This window comes from Ambystoma mexicanum, chromosome 7q (assembly GCF_040938575.1).
Source record: "Ambystoma mexicanum isolate Mex_15411 chromosome 7q, UKY_AmexF1_1, whole genome shotgun sequence".
Taxonomy (NCBI): Eukaryota; Metazoa; Chordata; class Amphibia; order Caudata; family Ambystomatidae; genus Ambystoma; species Ambystoma mexicanum.
Genome location: NC_090941.1, coordinates 797,599,186 through 797,620,517, shown reverse-complemented (window position 1 = coordinate 797,620,517; position 21,332 = coordinate 797,599,186). Strand labels below are relative to the sequence as shown.

Below are 21,332 nucleotides of genomic sequence, written 5' to 3'. Positions count from 1 at the left end.
TGATGCCACGTCCATGGCCGCAGCTGGCGAGGGAAGGTCCAAGAGGCGGAGCTTGGAGGTGGACTCCTTGGCAGCAGAAGGGGCAGCTGAGCCCCCACAGGGACCTATGGAGGAAGACGGCACGTAGTCATCCAGGTTTGTGGGGGTTTGGTTGAGGAGGAGGCCGAGACAGCCCCATGCACGGGGCCTGGAATGGGGGATTCCACTGGTGCTAGTGGTGCAGTCCAGGGGCAGGGACAGGAGGCAGCACAGGCCACCGCAGAGGTGCCTGTGTGTAATCCTGTCCCCGATCCTGTGACTGCATCATCCGGCACCACCAGGGATGCCCTCGTCCAGACCAATTTTCAGGGAGGGGATGCGCAAAAAATAACTGGCCTTCCTCTCCCTACGGACGTGGCTATCTGTGACTGGGTTGAGCCTGTCCTAGCTGGGTTGGCGTTGCGCGCACGTGGTATTCGGGATGACGTGCAAGGTTCTCGTCAGGACAATGCACGTAATTTCGAATACCCGTTTGGGCGCACTGGGTTCTTCCGTGTGCTGAAGGGTCTTGCAAAACCCTCCTCAACTGAACCCCCTATGCGCCATCATCCTCCGTGCCATCTCCCCACCCAAGTATCACCTAGGCCCACTGTGGAGCTACCCCTGAGCCAGCGGCCAGGCTGGTAGAGAACACATCCCTGCCACAGTTGAGTGTCGAAGGTCCAGCTGGGGTGGCCACCCCACCAACTGGACCCCAGCAAAGAGAGGACGTGCAGTCATCAACAAGCAGGGCACGTGCACAACGGCGCCGGAGGATTCAATCAGCCTGGAGGCTGTCGTGGTGCCAGAGGCAGTTGCATTGGAGGCAGCAGCAGGCTCAGCGTGATAGGCATCATGGCTCGGGGGCCATCAACATCCCGGGGGCAGGCATCGTCAGGAGGACCCAGGACTGGGAGTGTCTTCCATGTGGCAGAGGTTGGGCCAGCAGATAGATGCAGAGCGGCGGCCGGCAGAGAGGGCATGGCTCAGGATCGCCATGGCGAAGAACTTCATGAACCGGGCTTTGAGGCGGGCTGAGTGTCTCGATGAAACTCGCAGGGAGTTTGTGGATACCATGGCTGCGAGACCTCGAGGCCAGGGAACAGGCCCGCTTCCGGATGATCGACATGGAGTTCGATGATGCCCTGGCCCGGAACATCACCAAGTGAGCTGTGGGACTGGCCCACCGTCTTTGTACATAGTTCTTTAGACATAGGTTTCCTTTTATTTTTTTATTATTTGGAGTGCCTGGACTTTGCTCTGCCTTTTTGTATATTGTTCTGTTTTGTATTGTCTTATGTATAGGTTTTCTTTCTTCTGGGGATCATGGACCCTTGTGACTTCCTGTGTCAATAGTTGCAGACATGTACATACTTTTTCTTTTTTTGGACCCATGGAGTAATGTTTTTTTTTAATTTTGACCTTTGGATTTTGTTTCTTGGACATTGGCGATGGACCACTTTTCATTTGGCTTTTCATGGATATCACTTTTTTCTTGGATTTTTTTTTTTTTTCATACTGACCCTGAATAATTTCCATTTTCATGTGTGCTTTTGGTTTTGAGTTTGCATGTTACATTTAATACAGTTTTTGGATCTATATTATTTGTGTGGTGTTCTCTCATTGGTTTCATGCATTTATCTATGAGCATTGGCTCAGTAACGTGTTGCCACTGTGTGGCTCTGTAGGACATTTAGTTGTGGGCATGCTGGTTCTTTTCAGACTCTCATGGCATGGGTAATTTACTAGGGAGTGGGTGCAGTGGATGGGTGTGTGTTTGAACTGGGGTGTCGGGGGGTGGAATTTGGGTTGGCATTAGGGCCATGGGTCTGTAGTGTTATGACATGGTGTTTGGGGGGACATGTGTCGGGGCCTGCTGGCAGGTTGCCGTCAATGGGGGTGGGGTAGGGGGACATGTGTCAGGGCCTGCTGGCAGGTGCCCATCACTGGTGGGGGGGACATGTGTCGGGGCCTGCTGGCAGGTGCCCGTCACTGGTGGGGGGGACATGTGTCGGGGCCTGCTGGCAGGTTGCCGTCAATGGGGGTGGGGTGGGGTGGGTGGACATGTGTCGGGGCCTGCTGGCAGGTTGCCGGCAATGGGGGTGTGGGGACATGTGTCAGGGCCTGCTGGCAGGTGCCCGTCACTGGTGGGGGGGACATGTGTCGGGGCCTGCTGGCATGTTGCAGTCAATGGGGATGGGGTGGGGGGACATGTGTCGGAGTTGCCGTCAATGGGGGTGGGTGGGGGGGACATGTGTCGGGGCCTGCTGGCAGGTTGCCATCAATGGGGGTGGGGTGGGGGGACATGTGTCGGGCCTGTTGGCAGGTGCCCATCACTGATGGGGGGACATGTGTTGGGGCTCACAAGTGCATGGTGCTATGTGGGCTGCCTGCGGGGCATTCCCAGGGGTGATGGGCTGCCTGCGGGCATGGTCAGGGGTTGCATGGGGTCCCCCCTGTGGTGTGGGCTGTCTGTGGGGCATGTCCAGGGGTGATGGGCTGCCTGCGGGGCATGCCCAGGAGTGATGGGCTGGCTGTGGGGCATGCTCAGGGGTGTAGGGTGGTCCCCTGTGGTGTGGGCTGCCTGTGGGGCATGGGGAGGGGGGCAGGTTGGATAGCAACAATGAATGAAAAATTGAAACAAAAAGAGAACATTGTTACTTTTATTAGGTAGGGTTGGGAACAATAACCTTGGAAGTATTAAAGGAGCACCAGCATAGAACCAGCAGACCACTATCTGCACTCCCCTGCATCCAGCCCTGGGGCTGTAAAGATGGCCACTGCCATGCTCGAGAAGAAGAGCTTCAGCTATGAGGTCCTGCCTAGCCTCCCCTGCCATTGAATGGCAGATGCAACAAATAGAAGAGCCCCATCTAGCTGGCTGGCACAGCCGGGCTGGAGCGAAGGCCAGAAGTTAAGGCCTTGCTCCGTCTCTGCCGGTGCTTTTGGAAAAGAGCACCAGCAGAGCACTATATGCCCTCCCTTGAATCCAGCAGCCCATATGCACACCAAGGTGCTTAGGGCTGTAAAGATGGCCACCTCTGTGCTCGAGAAGAAGAGCTTCAGCTATGAGGCCCTTCGGAGCCTCCCCTGCCATTGGAAGGCAGATGCAAGAAATGGAAAAGTCCCAACTAGCCATCCAGCGCAGCCGGTCCGGTGCGAAAGCCAGGAGTTAAGGCCTTGCTCCATCTATGCCGGTCTCCGCCGGATCCTGCGACAAACCGATGCAGCGTCAGGATCTACCCACGGATATCATGGTTTGCCTGATTCACCCAGCATGGAAGGTAAGCACTGTGACACATTGAAGCTGTGCACTCCCACAGACCCTTATCAGAAGGAGTGCTTTCCTCTACATGCTCTCCCCCAACTTTACCTTGTCCCCGGATATGGTCAGAATGCATCTGAACACCTGCTGAGTCTCATCCATGCTTCAGCCCCACTTGTTAATTATATTATGGAGCCAGCTGTCTAGAGCATTACACACAACGCCACACACTAAAAACACACTACAAGAGGTTCACAGCAATATCACTGCTCACCGTTGCACCTATGGCTGTGCCCAGTAGGCCACTAATTCAAATTTCAGATTGGCTCACGCTGCCTTCAATACTGCAGCTGGGCGCTGGCTGCCTGAAGCCGACTGAGCCTGCAGACCAATCTGCTCCACCCTCCTCACGTATTCACATGGTGAGGATCGGCATGTCTAATAAGTCATGTCTAATAAGTTGCCCACCCATATCAGCATCCCACCTTCCCTCTTCTTACCCAAAGTGCTTTCTGCGCGACGCCTTTCTCCCTCCAAGCTTGATACCCACTGGCCCGCCTGCAAGAAATGGGCCACCAATTCTTGCCCTCTATGGGTCAGAAGAAAGCATCTTCTTACACGCCTCACGAAGTACAACATGGGGCATGCCATAACCATGTCAACACACCGGAGAAACCATCGGCTTGCCTCCAGATCTACCTTCCGTCGCCCACTACAAACTATGCCAGGATTCATGCAGCGCCTACCCCTAGGGTCACTCTGGCAGCGCCTGAGCCTAAGATCTACCTGGCTGCACTCGATGTTGGTAGGAACTGCGCTCCTCACCCACACACTACAGAAGCGTCACTACAAATATACCAGCAAATACCTTCACTAGTCGTGATGCCGGGAACACTAAGAACTGGCTTATTAACCATGTGCCCAATGCCCTGGCTTCAATAATAGTTGATAATACCTTTGCTTCAGCGTTGGCATGCCACATACCGCTTAACAATAATGCTTTGATAGTGCTACGTACTACCATTGACACCATTGCTCATGAGGCTATTAGCCTACCTGTTAGTCCTACATTGTAATGGCTGACATTCCTGCCCACTGCAATGCAACTGTCTCTGATGGTATTGTGGGTAACTCTCCTGCATTATCTATGACTGTTACTCCTGCCCAATGTAATGCAACTGTCTCTGATGCTATTGTGGCTAACTCTTCCTCGGCTATTGTTACAAATGCCAATATGGACTAATCCTTGTCTTTAAACCTTACTACATCCTGTGTAACGAACAAGACAGCTTGTTCCCCCTCTTAGGTTAGCCGAGCTGCTGCCCCGACTAAGATCATCTCATCCAGCACTCGTCTGGAGGAAGCAGTGGCTGCTACCACTGCCATTAGCACGGCGACTAACTCATTTTAAGGCCACTTCTCTTTTAGCTAGCTCCTAGTCCCTTGCCTAATCTAAACTGCACCATCCCAATAGATGCTGTGACCAATGCCATAGTCAAGGTCAGCAGTCCTCCTACCCCTAACTCACACACACCTGCACCTCTCAAAGGAACTCTAATCAGTCCAGGGTCTTTACTGGCACACGCCTTAGACATTTCCGACCTTATCACCTGCAACCTCCAAGACATTCTGGCAATCACAGAAAGATAGCTACACCCTGTAGCCGGTCCTTATCTATCCTTGGCCATCCCAGACAACTACACTATCTACAGCAAAGACAGACCAACAGCAAAAGCGGGAGGAGTTACCCTCATTGCAAAGAAAGTGCTTTCCATTAGAGAAATAAGCAGCCCAGCTATCCTATCAGGAGAACTTCTGTCTGTCAAACGGACCCTCTCCTACACAGCCACCCTCAACGTTCACCTCATCTACAGGCCCCCGGGGCCAGTACTTTCATGTGGATCTTACTATTCCTCTCACTGGAGGCCAAATCTTCTTCGAGAATCACACTCTAGGGTGACTTCAATTTGGCTTCAACAACCCCTCAGACGTACACGCACTCTAAGTATCCAAGTCTATTGAAGCCTTGGGCTTCTCCCAACTTATCTCAGAGCCTACCCACAACAAAGGCTGCACCCTAGACTGGCTTGCAGAACTCAACAATAACATCAAGTTACTCTCTTATCTGCCATGCCCCTGGTCTGACCACAATGTGATCTCCTTTTCCATCCCTGTCAGCAATCCCTCCTCACAGGCAGCACCACTACTACCATCCACTGTCACGAGAAAGGCCCAGAACATCACTCCTGCCAATATCGTCCAACTCCTGAAGCCCCTCACAGCCTTCCAACCTGCCAATAATGACACTACAGCAATGGTCGACTTATACAACCAATCACTCCTCCAAGCTAATGACAAAGTACCCCCTTTGAGCCTGCTAAACCTCTAGCTCACGTGAATACCTGTTTCACCCCTAATGTCAAAACTATTCGCTCTACTAAACAAGCTGCTGAGACATTCTCTTCACTCCAAACTAAAATTGTAAAAAAGAAAAACATTTCAGCACCAAACCAAGCGTCTCTAGACTATCCTGCCCACCTGTTTGAATTTTCTAAAGTATCGGACCTTGAAGTTCGTAAAATCATCAAAGGCCTAAAAGCCTCAAGATGTCAAGGTGACATCTGCCGAGCCTCCATCATCAAAGACTGTGATCTAGCCCCCTTCATCGCCTTACTCATCAACACCTCATTTACCAATGGAACGGTACCTACCAACCTCTAAAGGTGCTTTGGTCCTCCTGCTCCTCAAAAAGCCGACACTCGACCCCAGCGTCCCTACAAACTATCGCCCCATCACAACTGTCCCCTTCCTTCTCAAAATTTTGGACAGATGGAAAGAGCAGCATACTTACAGATCCAAAATAACCTTGAAACCCTCAATCTACTTGGATTGCGCCAATCAAGCTTCCGTCCAGGTCACAGAACGGAATCTGCACTCCTAGACCTAAAAATACAAATGGATGAATTTAAAGACAGCGGCAAACTAGCCCTCCTCCTCTTGCTTGACCTCTCAGCTGCCTTTGACATGGTGTACCACAATATTCTGTGACAGCACTTTGCCTCAGCAGCCCACTTCTCCCCCATGGCAATAACTTGGATTGAATCCTTCTTGTCCAACAGAACTATGAGAGTCTTATCCCCGTCAGCATCAGCTCCCCCTGCCGTTATCTCCTGCGATGTCCCCAAGGCTACTGAGTTTCTCTCACCTTATATAACATCTTCACAAAGCCCCTCTTCGACCTCCTCGACACTATGGGTATCTCCTACACTAACTACGTGGATGATACCCAAATCCTTCTTCCCATCACAGGTAACTAAGATACTGATTCTAACTTACTAAACACAATTTAGCAAAGCGTTAAGGCCTGGATGGCCCTGGATTCGCTCTGCCTTACCAATGAGAAAACCAAGCTGCTGCTGACAGGATCTCAAACTTGACAGAGCCTACACAACATTTACCATAGATGGCAACTCTAAGATGTCAAAACCCTTGGGGTTTACCATGACTCTTCCCTTACTCTAAGTAGACAGGTTAATGCCATAGCCTCATCTTCGGCTAACACAAATAAACTTATCAATGCAGGCAGATCCTTCCTCTCAACAGACAGCTGCATTACATTAGCAAGAGCCCTCATTGTCTCCAGATTAGAATATTGTAAGGCCCTTTTTGCAGGAACCACATTAGACAATATAAAAAAACTACAGATTATAAAAAACTTAAAGCAACTTTGAAAATTCCTCAAAAAAAACACATCTCCTTGGCTAGAAGAAGTGCCCACTGGCTCCCAATTCATGACCGAATCCATTTCAAAACACTCACAAATGCTTGGCATACACTGCTGCCAGATATCTATCTAATAAATCAAAGAAAATACAATCGAACAGACCAACTAGAGCCTCCAACTTCGACCGTCCACCCCAAGATATAAATTGCAAAAAGCAGGGGGCCACAGTTTCCCAGTGGTGGCAGCAAAATACTGGAATGCCCTACCTCCACATCTCAGAACCGAAACTTCCTTTTGGTCATTGCGCAAAGGCCTCAAAACTTGGCTGTTTTCACAAAATGTATAATATCCTCTCTGCATTTTGTACGAACTATTTTACTACCAATTTGACCAAACCTTAAACTGTGTTTTATTTTCTGTGATGATAATTTGTACAAAAGCTAACTGCGCTGTTTGTAACCAGCGCCTTGATGCCTCTGGGTTTTGTGCGCTCTACAAATGTAAAAATAAATACATTAATTAATTAATGAAGGCCAAATTTAGGCCTAGGGAGTCCATGGGAACAGGGAGTGCCTGGGAAGAGACATTTATGCCACAAGCCTTCCTTAGTTTCTTAAGCATGCTAAACAATGTCAAGACATCTTCTTGGTTCTTCTGTTTGCAGCAGGAGTGGAAGATTTGGTTCAGGTGCCTTGATATTAAAATCCTCTCCGGGGTTTGGCCTGTTTTAAAGTCAATACATTTTTCCTGTGAAACCTGCGCCCCTGATTGTCTGATACACCACATCTCCTGCCGCCTGTAGATCAAACAGTATTTGCTGTAATCAGGCATCCAGCTATGCATCGTACCACCAGGCCTATGTATGCATTACATTCTTGTAAGTACCGCAATGCGTATCATCTATGCACTACTTGAGAACAGAGGGCAAGCGATTTTACAGAAACCAGAACACTTGATATTTATCTCCATGGATGAAATTACAGACCATGGAGAACCCTTTGAAAATAGAAGTGGCTTTCTTCTGAGATGTGTGCACAGAGTCTTTAAAAAAGAAACAGCACACAGTGAGATGAGGAATAGTTTCTTTCTGTTCAACTTCTGCTGTGTTCTGGGACTGTAAATGCTCATGTAGCAAACAGAAGCTTGATGCATATTTATTTTCCCAACGTTTTATGATCCCTTCATTAATACGATGGTAAATGTCGTTACAATTGGAAAATAACCTTTGTAACAAATTATTCTTTTTTCAGTGAAAGCAAGCTTCTATTGCACAAAAGTGTTTTTCAGAGTTCCTGAGCTGGGTGCATTTATCATCAAGATGCATTTATGTAGTGTATTCAGACACATTGTGTAGGATACGGATTTCCACAAATGAAATACATTGTTTGAAGTCAGACATCTTTGCTACACAACTCTGATTTCTTTCTAGAAGTGGGTCATATTCATTTTCAGGATGAGTCATGTTTTGGTTGCCTGTCACATGATTCTTATACTCTTGCAGAGGCAACACATTTGTACTGTTACAATATAATTTACACTCTAATTATGAAAACATTGTGTGAAATACTCCCACCTGAAAACCTTATCTGGGGCACGGATGAGTTTTAATGGCTAGTTTAAACATAAGTTCAACTTTAACTTGTAGTCATTGTGGTAAATGGGCGAGTGATTGTCATTCCACCAATCACACGGGTCCCAGCCTCCTTCAAATTTTCAAGACTAAAATTTAAATATTAAAAACCTCGCTCTCCAGCCAATGCAAGCACTGTTCCAAAATCATCAAAAACTAAATGGTTTAATTTGTAATTGAAATATAAAATCAACAAAATAGGTATCTGTACTGGTGGGGGTGCTTGCACTGATCCATCCTATATAACTCCTTCTCTACGACAGTGGAACTTACACTGCTCTGAGCCACAACCTATCTGTTCTATGTATGGTAATCTTGCAATGTTCAGACCCACAACATTCTTGGTCTATGTGAGGAAAGCATGATCTGCTGAGGTCCATGAAATACCTTTTCTATATTAGGAGTGGAGTTGTGCACTACTGCAAGCAATTTTGCACTGCATGTTTTATGTGAGGGGAGCTTCTACTGCAAACAGACAATCCTAATCTGTTCTCCGTGTAGGAATCTTCTACCCTTGCTTTACCTTGCACTGATCCACCCCACCTGGTCTACATGATGAAAGCTTGCATTGGGGTTGCACTAATTCACCTTTTCTATTTGTGTGCATGGCTCATAAGCAAGCCGACCGGTTCAGTGTGAGTGAAGCATTAAAACGCGTATGCTGCTCTTGTCACTAGTATTTGCATGCAGGGGAAGCTCACAGTATTATCTGCTTCTTGATAATGATTTCCATACAGTTTTAACTTTTTGCACACATTAGCTGGATGTCACATGACTTTTTACTCTCTTATGAAGGAGAAATTGTATTTTCTCGCAAAGTTTAAAAATAGGGAGTATAATACTCCCACCTCCAAATCTTATCTAGAGCACTGGCTATCATGTTCTTCCTTTTGTCCTCTCACCCTCTGCGAGCAGCATAGCTCAGCCATTCCCCCGAACCCATACACCACACTTGTGTGTGAATTGTAGCTTTCTGACTTGGAGCTACAAAAGTGCTTCCTGTGTGTAGGTGTGGTCAGTCAATATCAGTCGTAAAAGATGGCAATGCATTCAACATCTCTTTCTCATCTGATCAATGTGTGAGAAGCGAAAGATATACAGATATTATGGGCCTATTTCACAGAGAGTTTTCCAATGGGACTTTGCCATTATAAAACGCTTCTGTTAGGCGGTAGGTAACACAGCCAATTCATGATCACTCTTATATTATTTCTCCTACTGTATAATTAATCTTTTGTAGTGTATTGCTTTAGACTAGTCATCTTTACAGTGATGCAGCCTCCACATTGTAGGGGACTGGAATTCTGCCACTAGGCAAGACGCATGAAAAGGCCAAAATGATTTACCATGAAAACTGCATTATTTTTAAAACAATTACATGGCTTCTAAGGCCAATTTACCTTTCGCAGACTGTATAGAACCGTATCATACTTTCCCTCACTGTCATAGGAATACGATAGGAGGGGCCTCTGTTTAATATTAATGTGTTCCTCTCACACCAGTGGGCTTTTTAAAGGCAATTAACCTGGAAAAAATGGCTTTCAGTTTTTTATCTGCATATTTAAAAATTGCAAATGTGAAATTCGCTCATGTTCTTCTCCCTTGAATCCTAGGCTGTTAGCAGGTCCGACAGACAAAACAATATGCTAATATATGTTTACCCTTGGGGATTCTTGTTTATAATTCCTCACTTCTATTAAGCACATTTTTTTGGCTTAGCAGTCACTTAAGATAAATAATATAGTTTCCCTAGATTGCAGATTTGAAGGTACCACATTAGGGATGCCAATTGGCAGTTGCATAATATAAAGACATGTTCTCAAGCCAGTAGGTCGTTTAAAGTACATTTACATGAATGCTGCCTTAAACCTTCATGTACACATTTTTAGGCTGTCTGTAGCCCGCTTCCTTGGTAGCTGTGTTGCCTAACAGTGGCGTGTATGTCAAACAAGCAGTGCACAGCAGAAATCAGACAGAGGTGTCTAATGTATTGATGCTAGTAATTCAGCTAGGCACCTAAAGGGTGGCGTAGCCATTTGGATAGAAAACACTTTTAAACGCACGAAGCATTTAATGAAAGTGACACTAAGACACAGATGTGACGTTCATACAGAATCCATTCACGTCAGTCAAAGAAATGTTAAAAGGCATGAACAGTTCCGCCCAGCAGTCACACATGCTTATTGGAGCTAGTTCAGTGCTATATCAAAAACCAAAAACCATACTTACAACCAGATGCAAATTGTATGACAATATCAGCATTCCTGCTGTTAACCCTTCTAAACGAGAGTGGGGTCACCTCAGCCCATACATCGAAAGCCCTCTGTATGATTTGCCTCACTGTGGTCACAGGCAGGTCTGGTGTGTAGTTAGTAATCCTAAAAGCAGGAAGGGGAGAAACATCTAAGAAACTTGAAATCACACATATTTGTATTGCAAATCACGGTGTCCCTCAAAGCTCTGCCCTGCTCCCACTACTTTTCTCGCTATACACATTTCCCTTAACCTCTATTGTCTCATCCTTTGGTCCTTCGTCACACTTTTATGCTGATGACTCACGCATCTTTGTATTGCAAATCACGGTGACCCTCAAGGCTCTGCCCTGCTCCCACTACTCTTCTCGCTATACACATTTCCCTTAGCCTCTATTGTCTCAACCTTTGCTCCTTCGTCACACTTTTATGCTGATGACTCACACAACTTTGTTTCCTTCTCCTCTTTCTGCGATACACTTAATTCTACCATATCCTCCTGCCTACTGGCTGTTCAATCCTGGATGCACGATACCTTCCTTTATCTAAATCCCTTAAAAAACAAAATCCTTTTCTTTCCATCTTCTCTCCTACTCCCTCTGCCTCCATCACCGCTCCCCCCCCTTTCCAGTTTCCCCTACTCTTCCTTTGCTTGGATTCTGGATGCTCATTTTGATTCCTCTCTTGAAGTCTCATATCTCCTTTACTGCTTGCTGGTTCTATCTTCATAATATCCGTAAATATATTTCTCACTTTTCATGCTACAAAACTACTTATCTCTACTCTTGTCTTTTCTCGCCTTGATTATTGTTCAGCCCTGTTTATCGGCCTCCAAACCTATCAGCTCGCCCCACTTTGCGTTATCTTTAATTCCTCCATTCAGACCCTCTGCTCTCTCTCTCTCCTCACTCCTCCATCAAACCCTCTTTACACTCACTTTCTTGGTTTTCTTTTGAATCTCGCCTTCTCTTCCATTTTCTTTGCATTGTATTCAGGTTTCTTCATGGTCTAGCCCCTGCCCACTATCTTTCCTCTCTTTTTTTATCCCACCGTGTTATCTCTGTTCTCTGAATCTATTCAGGCTTACTGTGTCATGAACCGTCGTCTGCGTCCCTTCTGGACTTCGTGGTCCCTGACCCATAGGGGATTGAATACAGTAATCCTTCCAACATGGCCGCTTGATACGGAATGCTGCTTGCCAGTCTCTGCGCTCCACACTCTACGTTCTACAAAACAGACACGCCCCTGCGGCTCTGCACGTCTCAGCGCTACCGCTTGCTGTAGTTAGACGTGTGTTGCCGGAGTTCGCTCTGAGCTTTCTTCTGATTCTTGGTTCCCGGTTCCTTGAATTCCCCTTCCTTCCGCCCTTTCCTCTGCCTTACCTCCAATCTTCCTGGATTTTCAGCCGTGCTCGGGTCACGGCGTTCCGTGCCTCCGAGTGCGAGCATCATTTCTTCCTGGTCTCGTTCATGGTCATCTGAACGTATCCTGGAGTTGGATTGTGAACACCACATTGGAATCCGAGGACCAGCACAGGGGTTTATCCAAATCCCAGACCGTGAGAAAGAAGACGACACAGAAGGTCGCAAGCAAACAACAAAGACAGGTGAGAAGGGGAGAGACTTGTGACAGATTGAGATGCCTAAAAAATGATATAGATACAGAGATGGAAGCCGTGGTTCAAGACCTCATGCGAGGCATGCAGGAACTAACCACAGAAGTCCAGAACCTTAATGCTGAGAATGCTGCATTAAAACAGCTAGTCATGTCACGTGACTCTGCAACTAAGGAAAGCGTGTTATTGGGAGGAGTAGTGGACAAATATGATGGTTCTTCAAAGACCCTCCGTGCCTTCCTTGATTCATGTTTAGTGCACTTCACCTTCAAGCCCTACTACTTTTCCACTCCTAGAACAAAAGTGGGGTTTATGATCTCACACCTCACTGGTAATGCCTTGACCTGGATAACCACCCTAGTCAATTCGTGCAATGCCCTCCTGGATGATTATGATGGGTGTGTGGAAGCCCTAAATGCCATATTTGATCGCCCAGAGCAGGTTTACAGCGCTCAAGAACGTTTACTTGAATTTCAACAAGGATCAAAGGGTATGCTTACCTATGTGACCCGCTTTAAACAACTCATGAAGGAAGCTGATTGGTCTCAAGAATCCGGCTTCACCCTCTTCCGAAGAGGTCTGAATGAAGAAATAAAGGACGAGTTAGCCAGGGTGGCTCGCCCAAGCTCCTTCCAGGTTCTCATGGACCTTTCCTTGCAAATAGACTTTTGAACCGAGGAAAGAAAAGCGGAGAAAAAGAAGTCAACTCCCCAAAGGGCCACCTCACACCATCCATCTAGACCAGAGCCCACAGCTACTCTGACCTCGGACCCAGAACCCATGCAACTGGGGGCCTTCTGTGGACCCATTACCCCACAAGAAAGGATGCGACGGATTCACACTGGTCTGTGCATGTATTGCGCCTCCGACAAGCACCTCGTGAGAGAGTGCCCTATTGCTCCTCCACGGCGTTCGGGAAACGCCAGCTCCCGATCCTAGATGGGGCACAGTTTTGGGAGAGAGATGTCTGTTCCACATCAATTCCATCCTTGAACTCTCCTGGACAAAATAATCTTGTGATTCTACAGGCCTTTCTATCGCCTTCCAAGAAAGAATCTTACCCCATCCTGGCATCAGTGGATTGCGGAGCCATGGGCATATTCATAGATCATGATTGGGTCACTACTCACAACATTCCACATGAAACTCGAGAGACTATGCAACCTGTACAGGATATTGATGGAAGACCCCTGTCTTCAGGACCCATAACACTTCAAATTAAAGAGCTCTTACTCTCTATAAACCACCACCAAGAGAGGATCAAATTTGACATTATAAGATCTGCCCACTATCCAATGGTTCTAGGCATGCCCTGGTTATAGAAGCATAACCCCTGCATCAATTGGGCAGCAGGCTCCTTGTTTCTTGATTCTGAACACTCTATGTCCCACTGCTTATCCCTAGATTCCTTACCAAAGTCCTCTGAAGACTCGCAAGTGATTCAGCAAAGTCCAGTCACCTCTCTAACATCATCCGGATTCCTATGGCCTATCAGGCTTACACAGATGTATTTTTGACCGCCATAGTTCAAGCTCTCCCTCCTCACAGACCTGAAGATTGTGCCATCGATACTGAACCTTCAGCAGTGATCACTTTTGGGAGGATGTTTATTTTATCAGAACCTGAAAAAAGGGCCCTCCGGGAATACCTGGATACTAACTTGGAAAATGGCACCATACGACCCTCTAAGTCCCCGGCGGGTGCTTCGTTATTTTTCGTTCCCAAGAAAGACACCAAGGAGCTCAGACCATGTCTAAATTACCGTGGCCTTAACCAGTGTACTCTCAAGGACTGCTACCCATTGCCTCTCATCTTGGATATCCTGGAAGCAGTCAGAGGTGCAGTAGTCTTCACAAAATTAGATCTAAGGGGTGCCTACCATCTTATTCGTATAAAGGAAGGTGACGAATGGAAAACAGCCTTTAGAACACCCTTTGGCCATTTGAATACCTGGTTATGCCCTCTGGACTTGCTAATGCCCCAGCGGTCTTCCAACATTTTATGGACCGGGTGTTTTCTGATATGCTGTTCATCTTTGTCATTGTATATCTGGACGACATACTGATAAACTCCAAGGACCATCTAAAACATGAAGAGCACGTAAAGGCAGTCTTACAACATCTACGTGGACATAAGCTCCTGGCCAAACCCGAGAAGTGCCTTTTCCATTTTTTCAACCGTTCACTATCTCGGATTCGTTCTTAGTCCAAAGGCGATTGGAATGGACTCATCGAAGGTAGACTCCATTCTATCCTGGCCCGTTCCAACTACTGTAAAACAACTTCAGTCCTTCCTGGGGCTTGCTAACTTCTATCGGAAATTTATACCAGCCTTTTCAGAGATTGTGCATCCTATTATTACATTGTTAAAGAAGGATACCCCCTTTCAGTGGACCTCAGTCCAAGATACGGTGTTCCAACGGTTGAAGTCGGAGTTCACACAAGCTCCCATCCTAGCTCAACCCGACATTGATCGACCTTTTCTTGTTGAAACGGATGCTTCCAACTACGCCATTGGGGAAGTCCTAAAACAAGAATTGGGTGACAAGCTAGAACACCCCATCGCCTATCTTTCTCGCACCTTGACTCCCAGTGAAACTCATTATTCTGTCCTGGAAAAGGAATGACTAGCCATCCGTCAAGCCTTCACTGACTGGCGACATCTCCTCCTGGGAGCCAAACACCCGGTGCAAGTCCGCACGGACCATCGGAATCTTCAAGTCCTGCAATCCCTAGAATGTAGAAACAGCCGTCAAGCCCATTGGGCCTTCTTTTTTGCTCATTACCAGTTTCAAATTCACCATGTCCCGGGAACACACAACATAATAGCTAATGCCTTATCCAGACGTCCTGATTTACGAACCCCTTGACGATCAGACTTTTCCAAAGATGTTTCCCCACACAATATTTGTTGCCCAAGCAATCACCCTCCTGGAGGATATTCGAATTCAAACTCAGTCCTTTGAAACCTTCAAGGAGTTTAAGAGAAACAATCGATGGAATCTCAAAACAAAGGACTGATATCTGTTCAAGGACAATCGCTTGGTCATTCCCACTCCTGGACTGAGACAAAGGATCACAAGCTTATGTCATGATACTTTTCATTCAGGACACCGTGGCATCACCAACACCCTCCATCTAATACAAAGACAGTTTTGGTGGCCGAAGATGAAGGATGATATCAGGATCCATATCCAGACATGTGCAGTCTGCAATCAGAACAAACATGATAATAAGAAACTGGCAGGTCTCCTGCCCCAACCAACAATACCAACAAGACCCTGGGAAATCATTGCCATGGATTTTATCGTGGAACTACCATCTTCTAGGGGCTACACAACTATCATGGTTACCATTGATTTGTTTACTCATATGGCTCATTTTACAACTTTATACAAATTGCCATCCTCATCTCAACTAGCTGTAATCTTCCTGGAACACATATTCCGGCTTCATGGGCTACCCTCCAAGATCATTTCTGACTGAGGACCCCAGTACATATCCCAATTCTGGAAACAATTATGTCGTTTACTGGGAATCCAATGTGCCTTGTCCTCAGGTTATCACCCACAGACCAATGGAGCCACTGAACGTGTAAACCATACTCTACAACAGTATCTTCGTTGCTTCGCCACTAAGGTCCAGGATGATTGGTCACTCTTAATACCTGTGGCCGAATTTGCTTACAACAATTCGGATCATTCAGCTATCAAAACCAGTCCTTTCTTCTGTAGTCAAGGATTTCATCCTTCAGTTCTACCACCCATTCTTCCACACCCTACCCCAGTTCCTGCGGTTGATTCCTGGATTGAAACCCTTATTAATGTACACAATGAAGCAAAAGAACACTTAGAAAAGGCCCGAAGAGACGTTAAACATTATGCTGACTCTAAAAGAAGCCCTGGGCCTTCCTATTCAGTAGGCGATAAAGTCTGGTTATCCTCAAAGCTCCTTCCCAGACATCTGCGACCAAATAAATTAGCTCCCAGATATAAAGGGCCCTTTTCTATAAAAGAAAATGCCAATCCAGTGGCCTTTCGACTTTGACTACCAGAATCATGGAAAAGGATCCATCAAGTCTTCCACACCTCTCTGTTAAAACCATATCTTCAGCCATCTCGAACAGCTCCAAAATGTACCCCAGTGATTGTCAATGACCAACTCCAAAATGAGGTTTCCGGAATCTGTGACTCTAGGTACCGACGTGGTCAACTACAATATTTGGTCGAATGGAAAGGATACCCTACCAGTGAGCGCACCTGGGAACCCATGTCAAACATGAACGCCCCCAGGTTGGTTCGAAGATACCATCTTATTCATCTGGGCAAACCCGGAGGAGCTGGGCTTCAGAAGAGGCATACTGTCATGAACCGTCGTCTGCGTCCCTTCTGGACTTCGTGGTCCCTGACCCATAGGGGATTGAATACAGAAATCCTTCCAACATGGCCGCTTGATACGGAACGCTGCTTGCCAGTCTCTGCGCTCCACGCTCTACGTTCTACAAAACAGACACGCCCCCGCGGTTCTGCATGTCTCAACGCTACCGCTTGCTGTAGTTGGACGTGTGTTGCCGGAGTTCGCTCGGAGCTTTCTTCTGATTCTTGGTTCCCGGTTCCTTGAATTCCCCATCCTTCTGCCCTTTCCTGTGCCTTACCTCCAATCTTTCTGGATTTTCACCCGCGCTTGGGTGACATCATTCCGTGCCTACGAGTGCGAGCATCATTTCTTCCTGGTCTCTGTCCTGGTCATCTGAACGTATCCTGGAGTTGGATTGTGAACACCACGCTGGAATCCGAGGACCAGCACACGGGTTTATACAAATCCTGGACCGTGATAAAAGAAGACGCCACAGAAGGTTGCAAGCAAACAACAAAGACAGGTTAGAAGGGGAGAGACTTGTGACATACTGTGCCCAAACCTCCTCCCGTTTTAGGTTCTTTGAACACCTCATCCCTAAGCACTGGAATTCTCTCCCCCTATACAGTCGTTTCTCCCCATCTCTGTCTCTCTTTCACTTGAACCTCAAAAACGATTTGTTCATGTCTGACAATCAATAATCATGTATCATTGTACTGTAACATTTTTAACCATTCAGCGTTTTGACGAAAGTGCTATATTAATACATTTAATAAAATACAAATAGAAATGCAAGACTTTTTTTTTAAAGAAATGTGCACCAACCTGTACGTTAGAGAAGTAGTCGTCCATTTTGGTCTGCCTGGGAAAACTGTGAAATCAGCCACATCAGGCATACCACACCGGGGCTTCTTCATCATAGCCATGGTGTCTACATTGAGATGCCCTGTCACAGTCAGTCTGAAATATCGCTGCATCTCTGCAAGTTTCTCTTCAAAACCATGCTCTCCTGCTTTACTATTGTACAGGAAATAATGGCTAAGGTATTCCTGTGCAGAGAAAGAGTAAAGATGGAACAAAGTTTGTTATTTTTCCCTTTCAAAGATGCAGCTCAGTCTATACAACTTTAGGAGATAATATGCTGCCTTGTGATATGAACGTTCATGTAAATGGTATTAAGTAGCCCAACATTTGCACTAAAGGTAAGTCTGGACAAAACATTGCAGACATAAAGTGGATTACCCGGAAATTGCCTTTTGGGAAATCTAGCTGTTACAAATATTATCAGTAGTTCAGGCAGAAAGATTCAGGTGGTTTGCACGAAAAAAGAGAGAGTGAAGGGGGGAGTGAAATGGGACCCATCTGCAAGAGGCTAGTAGCAAGAGTGCAAAGATGCAGTTTGTTTTGCCTTATAAAGCCTAATCCCCTCTTACCCCGACTAACCAAATCCCTTCTAAGATCTCCTATTACCTTAAACTACACCAGAGCTCAAGTCCTAAAAATGAAAGTGGGGGACTCTGAACTATGCAGTGGGACATGAGGTCAAAGAGAGTGAACGCAAATTGGAAGAAATGTGCATATTTAGTTGTAGGGTGTCTTTCCCAACTGAAGGAAGTGCACAGTACAAACAGGCATTTGTCAACCTAACAAGTGTTTTTAAAACAAAACATTTCTTGCTAAATAGAGAAGGTGCGTACCTTTTGTCTCAAAATGTGTGAAAAAACGTATCCTGTACAGCAAAAAGTCAATAGGAGTTCTCTACATAGACCTGGTACGAGATTCATGTCATCTCGCGGCTTAGTTTCTTGTCTCTGAACCACACTACCTGGGTTCGAATCCCAGACACAGCTCTCTCTATCAAATGGCATTTAATTTAAAACACACAGGGAGGATGGCGTCCACCATCTTACAAAAGTGTGGACACCATCCACCCGCGTGTTACCTCGACTTGAGCCCTGCACTACACACAAAATGACCCCCGCAGGCCGCCACCATAGGCCTAGTTAAGAGCACATCAACACTAACCAAACCATGAATAAGCTCTGCTCTTTATTCCTATCAGACGTTCCCACATCAGTGGCTTAGTAGACCCAAAGCATTGTAGTCTATGAGTCTATGTAGTCTATGAGATCTTGGGCTCTTCCCGATGGTTAACATACCCCCATGTTTCTTCCCCAAACCCTATATGTATGGGGTACAGGATCTGGGTACTTCTGACTTGCACTTATCAAAACCACTGGTTTCTCATAATTATTTCGCACTGTTACACTAATGGCCCCTACCCTTGTTCTTACCACCAATAATGACAAATGGCACTATACAAGACTACTTACAATAAAAAAGTATATATAGGGGAGGCATGGATTTATTTTTGGGATCCGCTTTTTTAGGTAGATGATTTGGCAGGAGGCTGCTAGAGCAGTTGAGGGAAATAGCTTTAGATGAGGGAGACAAAGGAAATGAATGAGTTGAGGCAATGGTCGAACATTTCAATAGAATTTTGTGAGGGACAGGTTAATGCTCATGATTGAAATAGTATTTAGTTGAGGGACAGATAAGAAATTGAAATAGTTTAGGCCATCTTTTTGCCAATTCCCTGCCACTTATATTGACTTTACTACTGCATCCTAGTGACCAGTCCAGCATGCATAACATAAATGCATGCGGCATTTCCTTTCAGTGTAAAGAGAACACTGCTGAATTGTTTGGAGGCAGGCAAGAGATATTAAATTACATTTTGTGCATGTTAGTGACTGCGTTGACATTAAGCGGCCATACTAGATATGAGTATTTGCAGAGAAAACATTGTATATGTCTTGGTAGGCAAGAGGAGAATAAATTTGGTGGATGTCACTGAGTGTCTTGTATTTTAGTTGCCATCCCAAATACAAGCTGCAGAGAAAAAGTCATATTTCATTCTAGGAGGATGTGGTTATGTTTAGCGGCTGCAAATTGAGCCTTCAGATTTCAGTGGCCTAGTCAATAACTAGTTATTAATAGTTGCAAAGAAAAAAGGTTATATAGTTCTTGGGAGGCAATGCAAAATCATGTTCAGTGGATGTAAGTTAGTGTGTTGTGTTTTAGTTACCATACCAAATACAAGTTGCAGTGAAAAAGTTACACATGTCTTGGTAGGGAGGAGAAGATTGTTTGATGGCTCTAATCAGTGTGCCAGATTTCAGTGGCCCGTGAAAATATTAGTTGTTTGTAGTTGTTCAGAAAAGTTTTACATTTCAAGGTAGGCAGGAGAAGAATATATTCAGTCGCTTTACAATAGTGGCCCACTTTTCAATGGCCAGACCTGATATTAGTTATGAGTAGTGGCAGAAACAAATCTTACGATTCTTAGTAGTTATGTGCAGATTATATTTAGTGGCTGTGCATTAATTATCTAGGTTTTATTAGCCAGGCCAAATATGAGTTATTTATAGTTGTAGAGAAACAAATATGGTAGGCAGGACCATATTGTATTCAGTGGGTGTAACTCTGTGCGTCACCATGGCACTTCAGATTAAAGTGCATCCCGGAAAATGGTGTTGCTCTTAGCTCTAGTGACTGACTGCGGGGGAGCGGACTTACTAGTTACATGTTGGGCAAGGGTAAACTGTGTCCTATTGCACTGGAAGTATGGTGTGCCAGCTGCATGGTGAGAGGTGTGTGGTAAACCCTTATACCACTAATCAAACTGAAATTGCAAGATTCTATTGTCAATAATGACTCCATGTTGTTTAGCAAGTGCAACATTCAAATGTGAATATACAGTCAAGTCTCTGCACATTCAATAGCAGCTGTAGAGCCTGTGCATGGCAGACCTGTGTCTTTTGTCCAAAATCCATAATTGGGTAATATTACTCTCCAAACATATTCGCTAGGGTACCTATACAGGGTAAACCTATGCCTATGAGACAACAAATCTGTAGATGAGTATTGTTAGTCTCAATGCATGTGCATATGAAGCCATTATCAAAATACTTACCATAATAGCAGACTCATAATGTGCTCTTGTATTCACAAAAAAACATGCATCTCATGTTCTTTATTGAGACCCTCTGTTGTACATCTAAAGAGACATATACATTTTGTTTCCATTCTACGCAGTTTTAATGTGAGATCACCTTCTCGTTTATTACACCTGGCTTTCATCAAACCAATGAATCTGATATCTTGCCCGTTATCCATGTGAAGCTTGTCCTGCCAGTGTAGTGCTGAAGATAGCTTGGGGTCCTTCAAATGGTTGTGATGTCATTTGTCCCCACCCCAAAGTGATATCGCAGGAAGCGTTGGAACACAACCTTTCACCCGTTGACAAAACAGGAAGTGGCATCACATAGCATTGTACACTCTGAAAAATATGGTTTCGATATCACTATAATGTGATGTACATTTCATACAAGAATGGATCGTCATATGTATCGTTAAGATCAGTGTGTAGGCCCAAATTACCAAATTACTGTGAATGCAAGCAGACGTCCA

General features: G+C 45.7%; 1 protein-coding gene across 1 annotated transcript in view; it reads right to left on the bottom strand.

Annotated features, from left to right (window-relative positions):
* The window catches only part of MMP7 (matrix metallopeptidase 7), an 85,374-nt gene that overhangs the window by 46,011 nt on the left and 18,031 nt on the right, over positions 1-21,332 (bottom strand). Inside the window, exons 2-3 of the mRNA XM_069639054.1 lie at positions 17,685-17,908; positions 10,867-11,015 (exon numbers count right to left, since the gene is read on the bottom strand). Coding sequence (XP_069495155.1) covers positions 10,867-11,015; positions 17,685-17,908 — 373 coding nt within the window. The remainder of the gene's footprint in view (positions 1-10,866; positions 11,016-17,684; positions 17,909-21,332) is intronic.